Source organism: Rattus rattus, chromosome 7 (genome assembly GCF_011064425.1).
Source record: "Rattus rattus isolate New Zealand chromosome 7, Rrattus_CSIRO_v1, whole genome shotgun sequence".
Taxonomy (NCBI): Eukaryota; Metazoa; Chordata; class Mammalia; order Rodentia; family Muridae; genus Rattus; species Rattus rattus.
In genome coordinates, this window is record NC_046160.1 from 116,265,707 (window position 1) to 116,283,104 (window position 17,398).

Here is a 17,398-nt window from a genome sequence, read left to right on the forward strand (position 1 = left end):
AGTCATTAGCCATCCCAAATGGTGATGGCAAATAATTGGCAAAATTCAGGTTGGACATCAGAATTCTCTTAAATATTGCTTAATTTCTAAAACTTATAATCACAATCATTGCCCATGATGATATTTACCTTATTTCCTGCTGAATTGTAGCGATTTTACTTTATTATTATCATTTTTCTATATCTTTAATGTCTTCAACTTCTCTGCCTTAGAATATTTTCTAGTCTTTCCTATGTCAAATAATCACCTTTCTGAGTTTCATAATTCTCTGCCTCTGACTTCCTTCTTTAACATTGGCAGGAATCTGCCTCTTTGTCAGTGTCAGAATAACAGTTTCTTTGCACATTTATTGAAAGAAACCATTTTTCTGTACCATAAAAAGAACAAGACTCAGGCTTCAAAGCATATGGTTTTATTACATAAACATCAAGAGTCATCATACAATGCTCCACTTCAAAACAGATGTGTGTATATAACACATATATACACATACAAATATATTTTAAAATTTTCTAGAAGTGACAGCTTTTCCTTTTTGCACTTAAAGCATACTCCACACCAAGCTTCACATATATTTTCCTAATTTAATATCAGATCATATTTCTTCAATGGTAGATGTATACTGAAACTATGATGGAGGCACTCATGTTTTTTTTATTCTTTGTCAGTTTGTTGTCAAAATTAAAATTTTAATTACTTGAATAATGTCTTCTAACTTCCCCCACTTATCTCAGAATACCCTTATACCCTAAGTAAACACTCCAGTTTGAGCTAAGAAAGCACAAGTTTGAAATAATCACATTTAAAGATGTGTCTAAAATTGATTACACACACACACACACACTGTGAACTATTTAGATAACCGCAGTGATTGAATCTCTTTTTAATTGTTTTCAAAGAAATGATAGCCTACTTTGATTTTTAATATGTGTTTTTATAAATAAATTAAAAAGTCATTAAATGTGTTGATGTACTCTGTATTTTACATGCCTACAGAGAAATGCTAACAAAATTAAAGTTACTGGTTTCTTCCTTAAAGATTAAGCCACCTCCAGCATAAATTTAGTATAACCATGTATGTGTGAGAGTTTACGAGTTTAGAGTTTGCATATTTAGTGGCAAGTATCATGCTTACATGTAGCAGGAAATGAGTGGTGATGATCATGATTCATTACTTGAGATCAAATCTATGGACACGATTTGTAATATACCAGACAATGAAGGATCCAAACGAGTGAGGAAGAGTTCAAAACTATAACCAAAATGAAGCAGAGGCCATTTATTTCTGTTCAGCCAGAATTTTCTAAGGAGTTCATCACAAGGTTTAATGATGACATTGTCAAAGTCTCATGGAACCTTAGACCCAATTATTGCTGTTTTGTTAGCACAATGAAAACTCACGTTTTGCTTGTGATTATACGGTGTTCTCAAACCAAGCATGAAATGTATCAATTTAACTGTGATTAGTAACTCAGAAAATTGAAATGAAATTTGCTTAGATTTGGGAATTAATACAGATATACAGTGCAATGTTACTTATTAAAAAATAGTAGGGGGTGGTTGGGGAGGGGAACACCCTTACAGAAGAAGGGGAGGTGTATGGGATGGGGGCTTATGTCTGGGAAACTGAGAAAGGGAATAGCATTTGAGATGTAAATAAAAAAATCCAATGAAAAATAAAATAAAATAATATTACTTTGTACGTTGTCAGAGATTAATTTTCATAAATATCTCCAGAGTCCATGATGTTTGATCTTTTATACATATTGTTGGTTGGTATTTTAATATTCCATTGTGGAAGAGAAGAATTGGCTCTAGCCACATGAATGTCAGTTTATCTTTCGTATTTATTATACGGAGAACTCCTTCAGACACTTCGAATATATATTTTCCAATAAATGACCTTCATGTTAATCACCAAAGGAGATAAAACACGTAAAGTATAACAAAGGTAGTGTTAACTTCCCTTGGGTTACCATTTCTCAATTACAGAGCTTAATTTGGCTGAAAGTTCTATGAAATAAGCACATTAGGAATAACCTTAGAGAAAAAATGATTGAAGTTATGCTTATAAATCAATATTAACAATTACTTTTACATAAACATCATAGTCACAGCAAAATACCAACAACTAAGTAGTTTACATTCATGCTTCAACATTCAAGTCACTCAGCTCCATATGTATCAGCTACAATGCTTATCTACCACACAATTGGTTTAAGAAAAAGTAGAAAATTGTCAGATCGAGTAGGAATTAAATATGTGACCTTGCGGGTTTAGAGAGCTTTGAGTGCTGGCCTTCTCATAGCCAGTGGAATAATCTCATACCGCCACAATTTCTTCCCTATTACCTAGTTACATTCATGTAGCTATAAATATATGCTGTGTGTATTTTCTGTATTTACAGTATATATACACCTACGTATACACAATGCTTTATTCTCAGAATTATTCATGAACATGAAGATCAATTTGCACAGCATAATGAAAACGTTTATTTTTCTTACATAATATTCACTTGTTCAAAAGTGCAAAAATATCATACAGATTAATATTCTTTCTCTCACTAAAAAATCATCTTTTAAGCTTTAGTTTTTTTATAATTTACAAATAAATTATGAAATACAGTTCATTCACAAATTGAAATTAATTACAATGTTGTTGCAACAAGGCATTTTGCTGAGGTCTTGATTTTAGCATACTTGAAGTCATTTGTCTTTCAAAACAAAGACATCAATAAGTTATTGTTAGTTCTTGATGTGTTTACTTTTGAATTATTCATAAAATATGCAATTACAATTCTAAAGCTCATGCTAGTCAAATGATGTTTGTGTACAGTATTAATCACTTTGCCATTTTTTTGGAATAATCTTCTTCAGAATAATTGGTCATTCTGCTGAGATGACTAAGCTACATTTCTGGAAAGTTTATACCCTCTAGAAAGGGATAAAGGGTGAGTGAGACCAAATTGAGTGGACGCCCAGGAGAAATAACAGCAAATCCAGGAACCATTTCAACTGCTGCTCCCAGGTCTTCAGCCTCTCCTGCCTCACGGTCAACCTGAAAAATGGTCAGTTCTTTAAAACATTGATTGTACTCTTCCATTAAATATCAGTTGTGGTGCTCCATTGCTCATGTTGTCTGTCACTTCCTGTTATCAAAATAACATGAATTAATTAAAACTCACTTTTAGAATAAGACATTGATATGCTTGATAGAAACACAAAAATTACAGGCCATTGAAAACCATTTTTTTTTTGGGGGGGAGGACAAGAATAGATACTGTTGTTGTGATTTAGGAAATGAAATTTCATGGCATCTTGTAGCACATGAAAATGTTTAAGTGACAGCCTAGGTTTATATACACAAATTAGTTCACTTTATCCACATACCCACCCTCACCCTCTTTCTTTAATTCTTTTCTGGAAGGAACTAATCTAGAAAAAATACGCCTAAGTGACCAGGTTTTCCCAATACCCAAGCTCCTCTGTCAAGCACATCAACACTGCGCCACAGGTGTTTATAGAAAACCAGGGGCCTCTATGTTTGCAGTGAGGAAGATGTTGTTGTGTTTAGACTTTATTATGTTTTAAACGGGTTCTCAAGATGTAGTCCAGGCTGGCATTAAACCTGAGTAGCTCAGAGTTGGTTCAAACTTGAAATCCTTCTGCTTCAGACTCGTGGGTGTTGAGATTCTAGGTGTAAACCGCCATGGCTAGCCAGGAAAATAGTTTATAACGACACTGTCACTTGCACAGTGAAAGAGCAACAATGAAAACTTGGGGCACGTTTTTAAAGGACTCAGAGAAATTGCTTGGTAAGACATGTATATACAGATACAAAAAATAACGTAAAATTAAAACTTTCACTTGTAACTATAGAAAATACTGAAATCTTAGTTTATTTGAATTCATAGAGTTTATTGACTGTTTTTTGTTTGTTTGGTTGATTTTGGGAGGTTTTATGCAGCCAGGCTTGTTAGACACATACTATGTATCTGGGGATGGCTTTGAATTTCTGATCCCCTGGTTTCCACATTCCGAGTTTTAGAAACCCAGGAATGTGCCACTATGCCTGGTTCACAAGATGCTCAAGATACTGGGCAACAACGCTACCATCTAGGTTACATCCCCAGGTCCTGTATTTGTGCTATTAAGCTTTTCATTACACAGTGAGATGTCTTGAGTTCAGAGGCCAATTCACATTTGTCATAGTACATGCATTATAGTTTATTAGCAAATTTGTCTATTATGCAAGACTGACAATTCTACATTTCAAGAAGCTGACTTTCAAAAGGGCGGCAAAAACATCGTAAGTGAAGCTGTTTTCTTAGTCGTTTGCTTGCTACCCATTACTACCTTGTTTCTGTTGGGGAGGCTTCTAAGGATGACACAGGGAAAACAAGACTGAAAATGTGGGGTAATTGGGTTGTTGTTAAGCTTATATGATAAAAAGCAATTGATAGAAAGTTAACCACTCAATTCCCCAAATTATTATAAAATTTAATGAAGCACATTTTATTTATCCTGCTAGAAGAGAAAGAAAACTTCTTAGTAAGTACATAGAAATAAGAATCTCAGTTGGCCTTTCCTTTCCCTAAAAATACTTCAAATTATAAAAGCCTAAGACTCATAAAACTAAAGTATCAATCTTTTTTGTAAGATTTTAAGAAAAATAATTTCTAAAATCTTATAAATTCAAAGAATATTCTTAATGAAATTCATTCAATCACAGACAGAGTAAAATTACCATTAGAAAATAATAGTGAAAGTTAGTTTTAAATGGATGAGTCTCATTTGCAAATTGGCATTTCCAATTTAATAAGACTATACTCCTAATTTGGGCAAGAGCGTACTTGGATATTTATAAATAAATATATTTCCTTTAAATGGACTGCAAATGTAACTTTCTTCATTTCCAGTTATTTTCTTTGGCTAAACTGAGAGCCTTGAATATTTATTGTTAACAACTGGAAATAGGTGAAATGAATTGGAAATGTATATCAGATAATTTTACCAAAAGAAAAATTCCAGGCAGATATTTTACTATAGTAATGTTAAACTTTGCCTATCTATTCATGCAATTTTGGCATGATAGAAATACAGTTTGTCTTTATCCAGACTCATCTATTATTAAACGCAAAAGTCTCATCTGTGAATGATGATACTGAGTCAGAATTGTGATGAAGCAGAGGGAAGAGTGACTCATCCAAGCAGAACTGTGCTTGGATGCTTAGAGGAAGGCTGAATATTTGAAATACTCAACCAACTTTGAAGCTATAAAATTTTGCCATGTAGGTTTACGTCTGCTCCTCAGAGTAGCCCTTCTAAAACTGATACTTTGAGGAGCACACATCAGTCCAGACTGATCCGTGGACACCATGGCTTTCTAATAGAGGCAGTGCTTCCTGTAGCAACATTACAACATGGTAACTCCCTGGAAGTCAGCGTACCTTGTAGGTAACTCTGGTGTCGGGGGCACCACCGGGCAGCTGGGCAAGTCGGTTATTTCAATAGCCCTCAATCTCTAATGTAAATATAACAATTATACAATAAATATTGAAGAAACATATGCAAAGAAAAGCTAAATAACACCAGCATAAAAACAGAATATAAAGGAGCTACTATCACATTATGCAACAATCTTCTATTTTAATGACCTATTTTAAAACTAGTAAGTCCTTCTATTTATAATGTCAATTGTTTTATTTTGAATGACACAAATATGACCACAATTGCTCCCTTGCAGTAATTAATGAGAATCTCTTCTCTTTATGTATAGATAGTATAAAAAACAAAGACAGATGAACTATAAAACAAGAATTTCTTAACTTGAAAAGATGACAGAGAAATGTATAACTCTTGCTACTATTTCTTTTATGCTATGATTGTATGATTGCTATGATTTCAAGAAATAAATCAAAGTGTAATTTGCCCATTATCTTAGTGAGTTAGTTTTACAGATGTTTATCTCTTCCTGAGTAGATGAAGTAATAGGAACTGAATTTCAGATGTTAGTAGGAACATATACAGACCTTTCTATACTGTTTGCTGCTTAATGCAGCTGATATAACTTCCTGTTTTAATAGGTTTCACGAAACAATTATGCAAGCAGCATTCTGTAAAAACCAGGGAAAGCTATCCAAAGATGCATGGAGTTTAGATGAGAATTCAGTGAAGCTTTATATGGGTTGTAATAGCCGCACGGATAGACAAGGCTTTCTGTCGTCTTACTAAAGAGCCTCTTTTATACTTGAGGATCCAATTTACATAATCAAATGCATCTACTTATAAGCACAAAGGATGAACTGGAAAAGAGAATTCGTGTGATTTCTAAAGCTGGCATTATTGAGTGGAGGCTGAATTTAGTTTATGTTTTTCCTCAGTATAATACATAAAAATCCATATTTATAAGGTGCTTAATATTTTATAAAATGCTATTTTAGGAGCTTGGTTTCAAATAGACAGAGGCTACAAAATTCTGTTGAAAATAGCTGTGCTTATGAATTGCAGAGAAAACTAATTAAAATTTCCTGTTCTTAATATAATAGGGTCAAAACTACTAAATGTGATCCCACAAATTGCCATGTAAGCTTGCAAATTGATTCACCTAGATTATAGTGTTTATTGCATGGCAACAGTGTGAGGCAAAATGAAAAAAAAAAAACTCACTTTCTCAGCCATTTCATGCGAGTGGTGCAGGGAATGTTCCCTTTCTGAGAACATCCTCCTCTGCTCATAGCTGGCCAGACGACAAGTGAGCCAAGAGGAGACAGTGCAGCCACCAATGCCGATGCACGCCAAAGACATGGAAGCGAGATGCAGTGGGTACAGGGATGAGGTCTTTTTTGTGACTGCCCGAAGAAACTGAAAATTCAGGATGCCTCCGATGAGTCCACAGATGCAGCAGGCTGAAAAGAGGATCATCTGAGAAAAAGAAGAAAAGGGAGTTAAAGTTGATGAGGCTGAGAGGCTCAGAACACAGAGCCTCATGTTGCTGCAGGCCAAGGATGCTGAACCTGCAAGGAAAAGATTGTGTTTTCTTTCTTTATAAGAAGGCAGAACAGGTGTGCCTGTCAGTACAGACTCCACTCAGTCTGACATAGGGTTGATGAAGTACATCGTAGAACTCCCAAAATGGAAGCAATGATATATCTTATGAAACTCTTAAGGAAACCAAATTTAGCTTTTGTCTAGATTCAGATGAAAATAATACCCATGTCCTATATACATGCTTGTTGTTTGAGGAACAGATATCAACTGTGTGATTCCTAATATAACATAATTGTATTATACATTTATGCAATATTTATACAATATGTTGTGTAATACAACAATAATAATAGTATTAGTGCAAGAAGCACTAATAAGATTTGGAAGAATGAATGATGATCAGGTCAGATTCTCTGACTTAAATTCAATTTCATTCTGTTGTCTTCTCTAAGTATCCCAGTGTCTATAACTTTCTCCCTAGGTGACCTTTGGGAATTTATCTCAATCTTCTATTTTCCCTCTCATTACTCTCAACTTAGGGACTTTCTATAACCTGGCCCAGCATCGTTCAAATATTTTTCTTGCTCTCTGGCACCACTGTGAACTATTACAGTGTTGTTTGATTGACTTTGGTTTTTATTGTTGATCTTACTATTGGCTTAACACGAGTCTCTGTTCATAAAGATAAGAAGTTAACTCAACCTAAGGAGGATCCTTGGCGGCATGTGCTCTCTGTGTAGTAAACATTCTTTGAATACTTAGTACATTTAGTTGACTATTTAAAGAACTTCATAATAACTTTTCTGCATTGGGCAACTCTAAATTACCTTATAGGATTTAATAGATCTTTATAAGGTCATACTAACTTATTACCCATCCGTATTTCTATTTTCTGGAATATAGTAGCCTATTACACTTCTCTTCCTAGTCCTTGAGACAAAACATCAGACCCCTTTTATGCTAGGCATGGACTAGCTTGTACTTGTACAGTTGCACTATCCCCACCCAAGCCTTGTCCATTGGTTCACCATTTTATCTCAAGGACACATTTTCCTGAGAGTAATTTTGCTTTTTCTTTGGACCCCTAAAAGAAAAAAGTTGTAACTTTTTCAGAAGGCCTTCCTGGACAGTATTGATCTCACCTGTTGTGTTAATTCTTTAGGGCAAGCAGTTTTATAACTTACTTTAGTGTTTATTTTTACATTATAAGATACTGTTTGTTGTCAGTGGTTAGTTGAGTTCAACAATTATTTTTTGAGTATCTAGTACCTACTGGTCCTAAGTGATACAGCTTCCATATAATGAGGAATTCTGTGTTAATATTCTTGAGTGTAGTGAAGTTTAACATACAAGCATGACATGGCCAATGGGGGTGGAGGGGGTGGGGGAAGGTAGGCTGATTTAGGAGTAGAGAGAGGAAAAAATTTATCCAAACAGTGTTGTAAGCAATTTTCTTGAATGAAGTTCCAAGTGAGGGCCAGGCAATGAATGTTTGAAACAGCACTAAATAAAGTTTGGCAGGCACAGTTTTCTATTAGTCCAGATATTTGTTTTATTTCTCCAACTTAATTCTCCCTTACTTATGGTGGTTATGTTAGGTTACTGTCAGCAGGGCTGAAGAACTTATGATGGAGAAGTAGAATCTTTGTATAACTGATTTAATATAGCATTGAAAATTGATTACCAAATCAAAAAGTCATCCAATTTAGTGGCAATATGTATTTCAAAATTTAAGTAGAATCAACCAGTTACATCTTATTTTAAATAATACTCACTTGTCTTGCAGCTTCTTGAATGTATATTTTGGCATTTACTAATTCACAGACAATACTGAATGATTATACATTCTAGCATTCAACTAGGGAATGAATGCTATTGTAAAAGTAGATGAAATATTTATTTTAAAATAAACATGTCTCTTGTTAATGCTATTCTCAATATCTCTAATGACACTGCATTTTATGTGTTGGTAGAATATTGTCACCTATGAATTAAAATGTTAGAATTAGTGTTCAGGTTCTCAATCATATACTATTTTAAATACCATTAGATAAGAGATTCTAGACTGAAGAGATATAGTAAAGAAGAAATGTAAAACACTTAATGTACAGTGTAAAATCCTTGGAGCTACCTATACTAGTGAACTTCATAAAATACAGAAAGATAATGGATGGTCTCATGGTAACTACATCTACCATTTGCATAGTAATTTCCAATTAGAAGGACAGTGAAGACACAAAGTGCCTTAAAACTTAAATCATACCCCTTTCTCCTCCCATCACTTCCATTAATTTTTGCCTTCTTTTAATTTCTCCTTCCAATAAGCTGTTTCAATACAATCATAACAAGTATCGAGAGTTAAAAGGTATAGAAAGAATAAAGGCCCCTCCTAAAAAGTTAGGGAAGAATCATAGATGCCAACTACAAATACAAATATATTTCCCAAAGAATTCCCATTTCATTTAAAAGTTTAACAATTATATTACACATGAATGTCACAGTGGATGCTTTTTCTGTCTTTCCTCAGTAGATATGATCACGAAGAAATTCGAGAAAGATGGAAGATTTGGATGACTGGGCGGGCCCCATTCTCCTATAAAATGTTAAGATGTCTACTTTTCAGCATGTAGATTACAGGGAGCCTGTTGCCTACCCCGGAGTCCTATGATGGTACAATAAACATCTGAAAAAGGTTAAATGAATACTCACAGTAATAGACATGAATTAAATAAATCTTAAAGAATTAACTGTAACCATAGCATCACATCTGTCTTGGTGCTTTACAAAACTAGCTTCTCAGTTAAAAAAAATCCTTAGACCCGGATTTATATTTAACAAGTTTAATTCCCCAGAGAGTAAGGTTTACCTTTATTTGCTTCTGGAAGGACCCAGGTGATTGCCTGCAAGTCTCTAAGTGGAAAACTGCGCACAGTCTCCTATATGGTCCCTATACAGCAAATATTCAAGTTGGAATATTCATGTACTAAAGGAGCGTACCAGAGATTTTCAGGTGTTTTTTCTTATCTCTTATACTCTTGATATTTCTTTAAAATGATATGTCTAGGATTTGATTCACAGTTTTCCTTTAATTCTAAATTAGCTGCACTACTAATAGTCATCATTTTTGTCTTGAATGCTTGAATTTCAACTTCAATGTATTATATAAACAATGCAATAACTTACGACAAGTCCTGACTTTTTCTTGGCGCACAGTATTCCACATATGCCGCAAAGAAGAAACTGCAAAAGAAAGGAAGAATTATTGCATTAACATAGAGAGGAGAAGCCTGGATTTTTATCTTATTATAATCCATTCATGACATTTGCTCCCAGGGAGTTTACATGTTTCAGATTCCCCTCAAAACCAAAAAGTTCCTTGTTGTAGGGTACTAAAGACTAAAAAAGGGCTAAAACGTATTTATTGTTCTTAAAAAGGTAATTGTGCAGCAAGCAAAATCAGTTTATCAGCAGGAAAAAATGTAAAGGATAGGAACTAGAATTTTGCTCCTTTTGATTCATTTTACTGTCATTTCCTTTTCTACTCTCTCAGAGACAACCATGTTATATTACATATATTCATAGTAAGCACTTAGGACCCAATAAGTTATTTTATGATAGGGAAGATAACCAAGATAAAAAGATCAGTCATCAAACAAAGAGATCATCCTCCATATAGACATTATTTGTGCCTTTCATTTTGAGACGACAACTACATCATTTTGACAAAAAGATTGTCTTTGTGGACATTCCAAAGACCCCAAACAGATGAAGGTGTTGATAGCTTACGATTTCATATAAATACAAAATAGTCACAGAGTTGCTTTGCAGAACTATCGTCCACCCATGATAAAAATACTTTATAACATAAAATAGTCAAGAGTTTAATCTGGAAAGAAATGTTTATGGATATTTGAATGCAAATTTATTGATACTTGACTTGGTGTAACCATGTAGCTAAACTAATTAATTCATCAATAAATAAAAAGAAGGGGCTGGAGAGATGGCTCAGAGGTTAAGAGCACTGACTCCTCTTCTAGAGGTCCTGAGTTCAATTCTCAGCAACCACGTGGTGGCTCACAGCCATCTGTAAGGGGATTGGATGCCCACTTCTGGTGTGTCTGAAGACAGCTATTGTATACACATACATAAAATAAATTAATTAAAAATAAATAATAAGGAAGAGCTGATGGCAGTGCCAATCCCCAGTGCACAGGTTTTTAGAACTTTAGCTATCAAAATTGGCAGAATCTTTCTTTATCATGTCAGTGGTACCCATCTATTTTCTTGTGCAAACTGTGATACAATCCTGACCAACCGCTCAGAACTCATCTCTACTCAGTTCACAGGCACCACTGGTACAGCATTTCTTTTTAACAAGGTAGTTAACTTGCAGTACAATGAAGTTCAAGATTGGGTCATGCTCACTGGCTGCCACATGGTTCGAGATGTGAGCTACAGAAACTGCAATAGCAAACTGGGATGCATCTGTGAGTTCACCACTGAAGACAGCCAGCATTGTAGGTAAGGCCGTGTGATCTTGGCGCGTGCACCAGTTCGAGAGAGTGAAGACTTTAGGAGCATGAGCCATCTGATAACTCTTGAATAAAAAAGATAAATTCATCTTTTCCCACTGAAAACAAAAACTCTCCTTACATACACTGTCACCTTAGCATCAGAATCAGACTCAGGAACTGAGGAACAAGAGGTTGTGAAAATCTTAGATGGAACCTTTTTTTTTTTTCTTTTCTTTCTTTTTATTTTAGTTTTGTATTTTCCATCCAACAGCAGTTTGTAGAGAGAATTTAATGCATATGTCATTATTTTCCCCTGTGTTTACATATTGAGGCAGAAGAGTTTGCAGTTACTTGGTAGGCTTTGTAAGGGAAAAAATGGGGTCCTTAGAGTGAAAAGGAGTGTTTTGTGTACATTCTGAATGGAGAATATGCCAAGATCATGGTTTTAAAATTTATCTTGGCTTCATTTAAAAATTGTTTTTAACCCAATTACTTCACTTAATTTGTTAACTGCAAGAAGAGATCCGAAGGCAAATGGAAAGAACTAGAAAATATCATCCTGAGTGAGGTAACCCAATCACGAAAAACCATACATGGTATGCACTCACTGATAAGTGGATATAATCCCTAAAGCTCAAATTTCCCAAGATACTATCCACTGACCACATGAAGCTCAAGAAGAACGACCAAAATGCAGATGCTCCCACTACTTCTTAAAAGGGGGGGGGAAATACTTCTTAAAAGGAGGGGATATGGAAGCAAAGTTTAGAGCAGCGACTGAAGGAATGGCCATAAGAGCCTGCCCTACATGTGGCCCATACATATGCAGCCACCAAAACTAGATAAGATGGATGAAGCTAGAAAATGCATGCGGAAAGGGACCGGATATAGAGCTCTCCTGAGAGACACATCCAGAGCATATTCAATACAGAGGTCAATGCTAGCAGCAAACCACTGAACTGAGAACAGGACCCCGTTTAGGGGAATTAGAGGAAGGATTGAAAGAGCTGAAGGAGCTTGCCAACCCCATAAGAACAACAAAGCCAACCAACCAGAGCTTCCAGGGACTAAGCCACTACCAATAATTTGATAGTAGGACTGTTTTGTGTTCCTTGGTTTGTCTGGAAAGCTATACATACCACCATTATTTATTTACAATAAAGCTCAAAAGGCCTAAACAGCATAAGCAGCATTCTCCATTCCAGCATTCTCTATTACAGGTTGGTACATCTAGATGTAAGAAAATTGCTTATTCCCATTGAATCACTGAAAGGACTTTTGGAGTGAGAATGTGTAGTAGGAGAGATGTTAGGTAGCATTTTCTATTGCCTTTAGTTGAGTATTTTTGAAACCTTCTCTAAAGGTTATTTATTTAGGGTATATAAAATAACAAAAATCTGAAGTACAATTGTAGAAATCTTGGCTTAAATTTAGCCATGTTAATTTATAGAGAAGAATATTCCCCAACAAAGTAGCAACCCTTTTATTCTATTGTCTGTCTTTATTTATAGCAGGTCGTGGCACTGGAAAGGAAATTCACAGATGATCTAATCTAGTTAGTCTTATTAGTTTACAAATCTTAAAAGGCCTGAAGAACTACAAGCCTAGGAAAGTGTAATAACCAAAGGTTACACGTGGAAATTATCCATCATGTGGATAACAAGTGCATGCAATTTGAAGTCTTTATTGTGTCTGTTAATTTGTTTATAATTATATAGTGGAGGTGGTTTTCAAAGGGAGTTTTTAGTTTTTAGATTTTAGTGTGAGCATAGTATGCATTACAGTAACAAAACACCTGTTCACCTGCGAGGACATTCTTTAACCTTATCATTGCTAACATTTGTTGTAATTAAATGAGTAGAAAGTTAGTAATTGCACTTTAATATTCATCATTTTATAAGGGCATTTTCTAATTTGAGGTATTTTAAGTACTTCATTCAAGATGCAAAACTCACTATAAAATTTAAGTAAAAAATAAATTTACTAATGTAAGCTACTGATGGCTCTTCTCTCTCTCTCTCTCTCTCTCTCTCTCTCTCTCTCTCTCTCTGTCTGTGCGTGTGTGTGTGCATGCGTGTGTGTGTGTTTGTAACCAACCCCGTTCCTTTCTTAGCCCTTCCCTTTTAAGAAACAATAACCATAAATACTAGAAGGCAGCTAGCAAAGCCTTTCTATTTCCAGGACATGTGTAAGAATATATGCCAAATGTAACTATAAAAAAAACTATAAAAAATGTTGTCACTCACATGGCTCCAGCTGCATATGTAGCAGAGGATGGCCTTGTTGGGCATCAATGGGAGGAGAAGTCCTTTGTCCTGCCAAGGCTCGATGCCCCAGTGTAGGGGGATGTTGGGGCGGGGAGGTGGAAAGGGTGGGTAGGTGGGGGAACCCTCATAGAAGCAGGGGGAGGAAGGATGGGATGGAGGTTTATGGATGGGAAACTGCGAAAGGGGATAACATTTGAAATGTAAATAAAAAATCCAATAAAAAATGTCACTCACAGAAGGCAGGAATTCAAATTAGATTGAACACACTATGCCTAAGCTGAGTGAAGGCCATCAGCTATTGGAAAAGAGAAGATTTTACTCTTAACCAGTTGTTTATATGAGGCAGACTTTGGCTGTCACAAGAGGGAGGCTACAGAATCTTGAAAAATTATCAATCCTGAGGCCTATGGGCAGGCACTGTCTAAACCGAGAGGGGCCTGTAACAACAAAGAACCCTCAGCATTCGTCACCTGCCTGTCACTGTAAGCCTGGACAGTGGGAATAACAAGTAATAAAATTCTGAAGAACAGAGAGTGACATAGAAAAAGAAGACGTATGTGGAGGAGGATAAGTTCTGAAGCGGAGGGTGGCCACGGATGCTGGAGAATAGTCACAGAGCTGGGCTACTATTTGGAGTATGAGCCAACCACAGGTCATGAGGAACAGAATTTAAAGACTGGCATCTCAAAGATAATCATAAGAACAAAATGTCATTCCTCAGTAGAATGATTCTCCTCATATTGATAATTTAAATTAGTATATTAAACAAAATAAACAATTCTTAATATGGCCTGGAATTTTGAGCCAAAGCATCCAGCCAATGTGAGATTTTGTGAATACTATGTCACACTTGGCCAGGGCATTGTAGTAGGTCAAATTATAGAGGTGACGGACTACTCTTATCTTAAGAACCCATTAAAATTATTTCTCATATTACGTTAACTGTATCAGATGAAATAATTTGAAGCAATGTTTAAAAGATTGCCTGTCCAGAAAGCATTAAAATGCCCCACTTTTCTTTCCAAAATTTGCTGAACTGAAAACTGAACGAAATACTTTAATAACTGTTATACTATCACACAATTTTATAAGGATTGGTTAATTTAAAGAATCACAGAAAGATTATCATGAAAATCACAAAGGTTAAAAGTAGAAACAGCATCTGAGTGGCTCTGGAATGTTTCTTCTGTAGCTGGGTTGTGTAAACCAACCACTGTCGGCTCTTTACATTTTTTTCTTTTTCTTTTTCTTTTTTTTTTTTTTCCGGAGCTGGGGACCGAACCCAGGGCCTTGCGCTTGCTAGGCAAGCGCTGTACCACTGAGCTAAATCCCCAACCCCTTCTTTTTCTTTTAATTGGATATTTTCTTTGCTTACATTTCAATGTTATCCCCTTTCCCCATTTCCCCTCTGGAATCTCCCTATCCCTTTCCCCTCCCCCTGTCACCACGAGGGTGTTCCCCACTCACCCACCCACCCACTCCCTCTCATCTCCCTGCCTTTGCTTTCTCCTATACGGGGCCATTGAGTCTTCACAGGGTCAAGGGCCTCTCCGTTCATTGACGCCAAATAAGGCCCATCCTCTGATTCATATGTGGCTGGAGTCATCGGCCCCTCCATGTGTACTCTTTGCTTGGTGGTTTAGTCTCTGGAAGCTCTGGGTGGGTGGGGTCTGGTTGGTGGTTATTGTCGTTCTTCCTGTGGGGTTGAGAACCTCTTCAGCTCCTTCAGTCCTTTCTCTAACTCCTCCATTGGGGTCCCTGTTCTCAGTTCAGTGGTTGGCTGTGAGCACCTTCCTCTGTATTTGTCAGACTCTGGCTCTCAGGAGACAGCTATATCAGACTCCTGTCAGCAAGCACTTCTTGGCATCCACAATTTTCTGGCTTTGGTGGCTGCATATGGGATGGATCCCTGGGTGGGGCTGTGTCTGGATGACTTTCCCTCAGTCTCTGCTCCACACTTTGTCTCTGTATTTTCTCCTGTGAATATTTTGTTCTCCCGTCTAAGAAGGACTGAAGCATCTACTCTTTGGTCTTCCAACTTCTTGAGCTTCATGTGGTCTGTGGACTGCATCTTGGGTAATTCGAGTTTTTGGGCTAATAGCCACTTATCAATGAGTGCATACCATGTGTGTTCTTTTGTGATTGGGTTACCTCACTCAGGATGATATTTCCTAGTTCATTCCATTTGCCTATGAATTTCATGAAGTCATTGTTTTTGATAGCTGAGTAATATTCCATTGTGTAGATGTACCACATTTTCTGTATCCATTCCTCTGTTGAGGGACATCTGGGTTCTTTCCAGCTTCTGGCTATTATAAATAAGGCTGCTATGAATTTAGTGGAGCATGTGTCTTTGTTGCATGTTGGAGTATCTTTTTGCCCAGGAGAGGTATAGCTGGATCCTCAGGCAGTTCAATGTCCAGTTTTCTGAGGAACCTCCAGACTGATTTCCAGAATGGTTGTACCAGTCTGCAATCCCACCAACAATGGAGGAGTGTTCCTCTTTCTCCACATCCTCGCCAGCATCTGCTGTCACCTGAGTTTTTGATCTTAGCCATTCTCACTGGTGTGAGGTAGAATCTCAGGGTTGTTTTGATTTGCATTTCCCTGATGACTAAAGATGTTGATCATTTCTTTAGGTGCTTTTTGGCCATTCGATATTTCTCAGCTGAGAAAGTCTTTGTTTAGCTCCATATCCCATTTTTTAAATAGGGTTATTTGGCTCCCTGCGAGTCTAACTTCTTGAGTTCTATGTATATTTTGGATATAAGCCCTCTATCTGTTGTAGGATTGGTAAAGATTTTTTCCCAATCTGTTGGTCGCCATTTTGTCCTAACAACAGTGTCCGTTGCCTTACAGAAGCTTTGCAGTTTCGTGAGGTCCCATTTGTCGATTCTTGATCTTAGAGCATAAGCCATTGGTGTTTTGTTCAGGAAATTTTCTCCAGTGCCCATGTGTTCAAGGCTCTTCCCCACTTTCTCTTCTATTACTTTCAGTGATCGGGTTTTATGTGGAGGTCCTTGATCTACTTAGACTTAAGCTTTGTACAGGGCAATAAGAATGGGTCAATTTTCGTTCTTCTACATGCTGACCTCCAGTTGAACCAGCACCATTTGTTGAAAATGCTATCTTTTCCCCCACTGAATGGTTTTAGCTCCATTGTCAAAGATCAAGTGACCATAGGTGTGTGGGTTCATTTCTGGGTCTTCAATTCTATTCTACCTGTCTGTCTCTGTACCAATACCATACAGTTTTTATGACTATTGCTCTGTAATACTGCTTGATGTCAGGGACAGTGATTCCCCCAGAAGTTCTTTGTTGAGAATAGTTTTCACTATTCTGGGTATTTTGTTATTCCAAATTAATTTGTAAATTCCTCTTTCTAACTCTATGAAGAATTGAGCTGGAATTTTGATGGGGATTCCATTGAATCTGTAAATTGCTCTTGGCAAGATGGCCATTTTTACTATATTAATCCTGCCAATCCATGAGCATGGGAGATCTTTCCATCTTCTGAGATCTTTTTCTTCAGAGACTTGAAGTTCTTGTCATACAGATCTTTCACTTGCTTGGTTAAAGTCACACCGAGGTATTTTATATCATTTGTGACTATTGAGAAGGGTGT

General features: G+C 36.4%; 1 protein-coding gene and 1 pseudogene across 5 annotated transcripts in view; one reads left to right on the forward strand and one right to left on the reverse strand.

Annotated features, from left to right (window-relative positions):
• Nucleotides 1-396: 396 nt before the first annotated feature.
• Nucleotides 397-17,398, reverse strand: part of Tmem196 (transmembrane protein 196) — a 69,073-nt gene continuing 52,071 nt past the window's right edge. For 2 of the 5 annotated variants that reach the window (XM_032908339.1, XM_032908337.1), the window contains exons 2-5: nt 10,176-10,232; nt 6,672-6,926; nt 5,453-5,526; nt 1,831-3,151 (exon numbers count right to left, since the gene is read on the reverse strand). In XM_032908339.1, coding sequence (XP_032764230.1) covers nt 3,145-3,151; nt 5,453-5,526; nt 6,672-6,926; nt 10,176-10,232 — 393 coding nt within the window. In that variant the 3' untranslated portion in view covers nt 1,831-3,144. Of the gene's footprint in view, nt 3,152-5,452; nt 5,527-6,671; nt 6,927-10,175; nt 10,233-17,398 lie in introns of all 5 variants that reach the window. The other 3 variants (XM_032908340.1, XM_032908338.1, XM_032908336.1) reach the window with 2 other exon arrangements.
• Nucleotides 11,179-11,594, forward strand: LOC116905576 (annotated as a pseudogene).